This window comes from Doryrhamphus excisus, linkage group LG13 (assembly GCF_037039965.1).
Source record: "Doryrhamphus excisus strain RoL-2023G ecotype Guam linkage group LG13, RoL_Dexc_Guam_v1.1, whole genome shotgun sequence".
Taxonomy (NCBI): Eukaryota; Metazoa; Chordata; class Actinopteri; order Syngnathiformes; family Syngnathidae; genus Doryrhamphus; species Doryrhamphus excisus.
Window position 1 is genome coordinate 14371113 of NC_136369.1, and position 7794 is coordinate 14378906.

General features: G+C 37.5%; 1 protein-coding gene across 1 annotated transcript in view; it reads left to right on the forward strand.

Moving 5' to 3' along the window:
* Window positions 1-4247, forward strand: part of ush2a (Usher syndrome 2A (autosomal recessive, mild)) — a 153944-nt gene extending 149697 nt beyond the window's left edge. Inside the window, exons 90-95 of the mRNA XM_078795872.1 lie at window positions 65-148; window positions 241-382; window positions 521-608; window positions 2094-2159; window positions 2788-2970; window positions 3033-4247. Of these exons, the coding sequence (XP_078651998.1) occupies window positions 65-148; window positions 241-382; window positions 521-608; window positions 2094-2159; window positions 2788-2970; window positions 3033-3119 (650 nt within the window). The 3' untranslated portion in view covers window positions 3120-4247. The remainder of the gene's footprint in view (window positions 1-64; window positions 149-240; window positions 383-520; window positions 609-2093; window positions 2160-2787; window positions 2971-3032) is intronic.
* The last annotated feature ends 3547 nt before the right edge of the window (window positions 4248-7794 follow it).

The following is a 7794-nucleotide window of genomic DNA, read 5'->3' on the forward strand; positions in this document are numbered from 1 at the left end:
ATCCTGCTCACCACACTGCTACACGCAGCTACTTTCAATGTGATTCTCTCTCCGTCCTCCTTAGTGCTATCATTTCAGGTGACATGTACCACAGACAGTGGCAGTGCCATCACTCCCACTGTGAGATACAGTCCTGCTGTGGGTCTAGGTAAAAGTCTAAGAAAGTCTAAAAGAAAAGAAACATCTATGAACAAAAGTATAACAGGACCTCTTATAATCCATGTAATGTTGCACTTACAGGTCCTACTGATCCAGAGGAGATGGGCAAAGAGGGAGTGAGCATGTCGGCAGCCCCAATTTACACTGAGCTGTGGTTCATTCTGCTGTTGGCGCTGCTGGGTCTCTTCCTGTTAGCCATCATGTTGGGACTCCTGCTGCAAAGGTATTTTCATGGCATCCTAATATAGCTAAATATGGTGTACAGCATGGAAGTATTGTCTATAATATTTGTTTTAGTAAGTACACTTCCTATCAAGTTGAACAATACTGTGGAAATATTTTTTTAATTCATGGTTTCCAGAGCTTTGAGGAAGAATCCATCAGCCAGAGAGCGCCCTCCACTGGTCATGCTTCAGAAGAGCAGGAAGGCTGGTGGCGAGACGTACTCGGTGAGATAAATACATTAAGTTCCTGTTTGTCATGAAATAATTTTTTATATATACACATACTTAAAATATACAGTCATGGAAAAAAACAGCCGTGTTTCTTCATTAAATTTTTCACTTTAATGCCTGACATATCTTTGTTTTTACAAATATAATAATGACGACAAAAATAGCTCATAAGAGTGTAATTTAAGAGCATACATCTAATAATTTAATCACTAGTGATGGCATTTTACTGCAAAAACCTGCTTTTAGGCATTCCATATTGTCGTATTTTTCAGGTAGAATGTTGTAGTGGATATCAGCCATTAAAATTAACACAAAATTGAAGAAACAAGGCTGGTCTAATCATTTTTTCCATGAGTGTATATTATATTAATATAAATACAATTTATGAAGATAAATTTATTAAATGTATGTAAGTAATTCATTTACATCTCATTTGCCTGTGCATGCGTGGGTTTTCTCCAGGTTCTCCGGTTTCCTCCCACATTCCAAAAACATGCTAGGTTAATTGGCGACTCCAAATTGTCCATAGGTATGAATGTGAGTGTGAATGGTTGTTTGTCTATATGTGCCCTGTGATTGGCTGGCCACCAGTCCAGGGAGTACCCCGCCTCTCACCCGAAGACAGCTGGGATAGGCTCCAGCACCCCCGCGACCCTTGTGAGGAAAAGCGGTCGAAAATGAATGAATGAATATTATATATATATATATATATATATATATATATATATATATATATATATTCTATTTTTATATGAAGATTTTTATTAAAAAATGTACAGGAAGCAATTTTTAAAAATGTAATATCTATTACATGTATTATGTAGTATAATTTTTAAAATTCATTTATTTCAGTTAGTAGTATATAGTATATATTATATATACATATATATATTATATATATAGTAGTATATTTAGAATATGATAAATATGAATGTTGTTTGTGAATGGTTGTTTGTCTATATGGGTCCAGGGCTCCAGCATACCCCCATAGCCTGAATGTGGATAAGCAGCACAGCATATGGATGGATGGATTTATTTTTTAAAAATGTTTAAATGTTTATGTACAATTTACATTTCTATATTCTATATTTTTAGAATTTATACATTGCATACCCCCAAAGACCCTAAAGAAAGCTCTGTAAAATATCTTTAAATAATACCACTTAGTAACTTAATTCCATCAATGTTCCATGGTTGAATAAATATATTAAAAGACTAAAAATATATACTAAACAATGTTTATTTAGTTCATTAGTGTACTTACTGACATAGAAATAACATAATGGTGTGCCTTCAGTGATTACTTTGTACACACACCAAACACAGCAGCATTTTTAGCATTGTTTCCTCACTGTCCGACTCGTAATTAATGTTTATTCATTGGCTGTAATTCCAATTTCGTGACTTTATTCTTCTCCTCCACCCTTCTCCTCCTCCCTGCTTCATGATTCATCTTCTCCTCCTCTGTGTGTCTCTCAGAGGCCTTGTCCTGACTTGTGTTCTAAACATCATTCTGGCTCTGTGCTTCATCGCGATCGTCTCACAGTAAGATTCCTCCCACTACCATGCCCCCCCTTTCTAAGTGTCATTGTTTCCCCCCTCCCTGCAGTTTGACACAGTCGCAGACTGTGTCGAAATCAACAACGTTACGCTTAAAAGCTACACTGTGTACACTGAGGTACTGTGCACTGAGCATGTTTGCCGTATTTGTGTACGTGTGCATGCTTTTATGTGTGAGTGTCAACAAGAACCTACAGCCCAGACTCGTACAGGAGACCTGACTTCAAGGTTTGTACTCACATCTGCAAGTCATCTTCACAACGGATGCTTCAATTATGACGTCACCAGCCTCAGAAATGGTCACATCCCTTTTTGCCTCCAAAAATACCCAACAAGCTCATTAAAAATGTCTCATCCACTTTTCATAAAATAAGGTCATCCCCAAAAAAAGGTTGTGAACCACTGCATTAGTGGGTAGTTGCGTCATCATTTCTTTTTGCCTCTTATGTTGTTGGGATTGGCCGCTTGGGTTTTTGTTATTGAATGTGTTCATGCTGTGGTTGGTAAGTGTGTGTCGTACATTTGTTTTTACTTTTTCTATTATATTAGATCTGTTACATGAATAACAATAACAGTAACAATAACACAATCTAAAGTCAGACGTGCATTTCAGGGCCTTTCCGACACCAAGATAGTGGGTGGTGGCTCTCCATTCAGCCCCATGTCTGTCCTGAGAGTCCCCAGCCAAAGTGACCTGACGCAGGCCTACTCCCATCATCCCTTACACCACAGCCTCAGTCAGCTCATTGACAAGAAGGCTCTGATGGACGACGGCTGCTGGGACAACCCTGGACTGGTAAGCTATAGATAGATACGTATACACACAGACAGACGGAAGTAATGCTGTTGTTCTTTCAGTATGTGGAGGAAGACTTTGCAGACGCTATCAAGGCTCTAAGCTGTGTGAAGAAGGAGCACGCCACGTTCACTGACACACAACTTTAAGATGGATGGATTGCAGCGGCCAAAAAGGTATCACAGCTAAAATACAGTTAAAAAACAGTTAAAAATGACTATCTCAGATCCATTATATCTCATGTCATTAAGTCCACTGAAGTAAGTGAAGCATATATACAGTTTAAACATAGATTTTTTTTTTTAGAAAATAGCAGTATCTTATGTGGAGCTTTAGTATTTCCAATTCACCTTTCTTGTTTCCTTAAGTCACCGTGCATCATTTAAACACTTTAAACAGACGTCATTCTGTAAATGCAACATAACTTCCTGGATGGCCGTTCTCTTTGTTAGCACGATATATAAAAAAAAATGCCAACTTCTTTTCCGATTGTCTTAAATGTGGCTGAGAATCACTGATGTGCCGTTTCTACTGTAACGTTATTCCTGTCGCTGTTATGTATTTTAGATAACTTATGTGCTATATGTTGTCAAAAATGCATACGTTCAAGACTCTATACTCACTGTGACTTGTTCATCTGGTTTTTAATCTCAATCATGTGTCCTTAGGGCTTTTAGAAGGCGCTTATAAATGAAATTGTATTATTATGAATGGAGTTCTTCAGACAAACTAGTTTGATTGAGGGGTGTCCAAACTTTTTCCACCGATGGCCACATACATTTTAAAAAATGAAAGCGTGTGGAGTCCGTTTTGCTACTTGTTATTGTATGCTAAAAAGTTAATAGAAAGAAAATCAGCCTGCTTTGTTTTAAGAGACCAAGCATATTAATTTCATTAGTGTTACGTAATTATTAGTAATAACATTTCAACTTGTTGTCATTGCATTGTGTATTTTTGCTCTCTCTTCAACTTTTGCTGCTGGCCACAAATGGCACCAAAGCCGCTCTTTGGACACCCCTTAGTTATTTATTTATTTATGTCTTGTTTTTTCTGTACAAAAATGTATTTTGACTTTTTTATGCTGGCAGTATTATATATTTTTGCTGTAAAATGATGCTTATTTATAGATGATGCTATGTAAGTCAAATATAAGCGATGGCCAACACATTCTTTATGTGACTTTTTTTGAGTTTGAGTGTTTTTTTTTATGACCTTGCCTAATTACCACTTTAATTAGGATTGCATTTTTATTACACATTATATTATTTATTAATGTTCATGAGATTTATATTTATATGTATTTTATCAGGGCTCCAGACAAAAATATGAGACATTGCGAGTCAGTTTTTCATCCACTCACACATGTGAGACCGGATAAAAATACGTGCCCAGGGATGAATCGTGAGAGTGAAAGATACAATTGACGACGGTTTGTCACAGTGTAAGTGGACTGATCCCAGCGTGTGTGGTCACTCACAGTTGACTCGCATTGAAATTTGACTATTTAATCATTTTTGTTTACACATTTTGCCTGGCTTCGCTGTCTCTCTGGCAGCAGCTAGTTCACTATAGTTATCCACCTACTTCAAATGTTACTTTTTTTTGTGACATTTTGTCTTTAAGAACAAACAAGTAATGTGGTTTGTTTGGAGCTTGTTTTTGTCCCACAGGGAAGCTACGATGGCTGTCACGTTGATGGAGTATATGTCCCAACTTAAGTGTAATGGTAATGGTTTTATTTCATTTGAACATGCATGTTTATCAATGAACAAACTTGCTCTTTTATAATAAGTCTTTAAAACACTGCTTGTGTACCTATGTTGTTCAACATTAACACTATACATTTAAGTTACATACATTTTAAACTTTAGCCAAAATGGACATTATCAAGTGACACAGTACCTTACACACGTTATACACGTCCACGCAGTTTCACCGCGCACGAAGACGTAGCGCTCATTTAGCTTTTGCCCCTACGTCCCTTCAAGGAGCAACCAAGAGAAGTTAGAGGTGAAGAATCAGTGGCAGTGAGAACGATGGCGACCTCGCTCAAGGTCACATGCACACCTAAACACACGTACACGCACGTGCGTTGGCATGTTCGCAGCTCGTGTCGGCCACAGAGGGAGGAGGGAGGGGTGGTGAAATGAGAGCGTGTGGACTGATTGTAAAGGACAGTGTGGCCCTGAGCCACACACACACACACACACACACACACATACAGTTTTATTAAAGTCATAAATCATACTGAGGACACGCGCCATCTCAGAGAGGAGACTGTCTGAAATAGGAGGTTAGTGAAATGAACACAACGACTATGTTCACTCTGGCGAGTCGTGCAGACACACAAACATTCAGGTGGAGTTTTTAATATTAACATTTCAATGTGTTTATATGAACGTATTATACTTCAATATAGTTCTTGTATGAACCGAAAGTGCCGAACAGTAGGGGGCTTTGCAGTTGTGAGGCATACCCTCAATTACGAGTACACCTGAATGTCTCACAGCAGAAAGGCGAGTGAGCGTGTTTATTGCTCTCTGTGAGTTATACGAATAAGTAACTAAGTTTGATTATTATTTATGCGTTAAGAGTTTTTAATCTTGAAGATTTGATTTATATTGGTGTCATTAGGAAGGGAAAAAAACGTTCCACTTGATTTAGGCATGCTTCTGGGTTTTTTTCCGCAGTTGAGCACAAACTGAATTAGCATGCCCTTCTCACCTCCACCTTCCCCCTATTTCAGGGGTCTCAAACACGCGGGCCAGATGTGGCCCGCAGGACACTAGTTTGAGGCCCCCGCCTTGATATGAAAGTTTAATGTTAGTGCGGCCCGCACAAGTTTGATATGGATGCTGTATGGTATCATGTACCCAGAAAAAATTATTACGTTTGATTAATGTTCATGTTAAAGGTTAAATAACTGTTAATAGTTATCCTCCCCATCAGTGTGGAAGTGGTAAGTTTTTGGCTATTTAAGTTTAAAGGAAATAACTTGGAGGGTACCGTTTAGGTCGCTAGCTCTCTAGTTTGCGAGTTAGCATGTGTCTCAAGACCCTGCAGTTGCGCAATATGTTGTAAATAAAAAGAGTATAAATGTGACTATAGGCGTGTTTTGTCATGTCTACAGGGCTCTAATAATTCTCTGTTCATTTTAATCAGAAAAAAATAATTTGTCTACCCACCAACTATATGTGGTTTCTTAAGTTTTTATTATTTGCTGTTTTATTGTTATTATTATATTTATTTATTACTGATTGATTGATTTTCTTTATTCTTGATTTGTTTATTTATTTTTCATCTTATTTTGTGTAGAAAAATAAAAGGAGAGATATTTGAGAACATTGGAATGTTTTATCAGAGCTTTTCTTGTAGAAAATTGGAAACAAAGCAAAGTTTTTTAAATTTTTTTGTTTTTAATAAATGTGTTTTTTGGGGGGGGGGAAACCTGATGCGGCCCAGTCTCACCCAGACCCTAGCTCCAGTGGCCCCCAAGTAAATAGAGTTTGAGACCCCTGCCCTATTTGTTTCAAGTACTGTACTGTTAAAATGTTCTTCTTCAGAAATAGGGATATGAGCAGCAAATCCCAGCCACGTTGAACACCTCTTTGAGCAAAATGACCAAACTACTTGTTTTACTGTAGTATTTATTGGAGTGTCCAGTTTGAATAGGTTTTAGGTAATCAATCATATTCCAATAGAACATTTCAAGCATACAAGAAAAAACTAAAAGCAATGATGGAAGTGTGTTATCATCATCATTATGTCATATACTGTATGTACGCTGTCTTTCTCCCCAGCATGTAAACACAACATCATGTTAATACATTGATATATTTGGATCTTCAATCGTCAATAAAATAAAATGAGTCTTTATAGTGCAAATGCAGTCAGGTCCAATAGCATATATATGTATAATATATGATTCCTAACAATACACAAAGGACAACAAAGCATCACATACAGTACATGAATCCATCACATGGAATATTTTCATTTGTTCAGTTGTATGTGAACATCTCTGTACAGGGACAAACATCACAAAAAAAAAAAAGTACTATAAACGCATGACAAATATGTTGCACACGACATCTTTAGGTAGTTCTTCCTTGAGTTTGTGTGTTTTCTAGAAGGGGGATTTATGTCAACTACCCACGTGCAGCTAATTGGAGGATTCCTGCACAAACTCGAGTTACACTCTGCTGTTTACAACATCCAATTGATCACTGAGCCTGGAGTCAGTTTGTCATGTGACGCCTTCATTTCTATTTCGAGCACACAAACAGTTTGATAAACACACTGAATAAGGCACACACCGTCACACACACACACAACAAGAAGAGATAAAGTGATGTAGTGTAGGATCATTGTGAAACTATACAAAAATAAATAAGAATTTGTGTGTAAATCTTGCACAGGCAGAGGCACCACTGTGAACGAAGAAGTGACAAAGTGGAAAAATAATGGGTGTATACCAGGATTAGTATTTTTTTTTTCAGTACTTATAGAAGCTTAACATTTACATGTCACAATACACTTTTATTATTTCTGGCTAATTTGATCCCCCACAGGGAAAAAAACTGCATGCTTTGAACTTGAATGTCAGTGCCTCTCACGGTAATAAATAAAGCATGAGAATAATAATGTTTCACATTATTACGCAAGGGGCAGGAAGCAGACAGACGTCTTATGCATCTTGTTGCTTTGCGTCCATCTTGTAATCTTTGTGTGCACTGCTGATATACATCTTAACTCTTGCATAACCGACACACCCGTCCGTCACTGTTTTTAATGCTGCACTTGAACGTTGGTTGTACCAGCTGA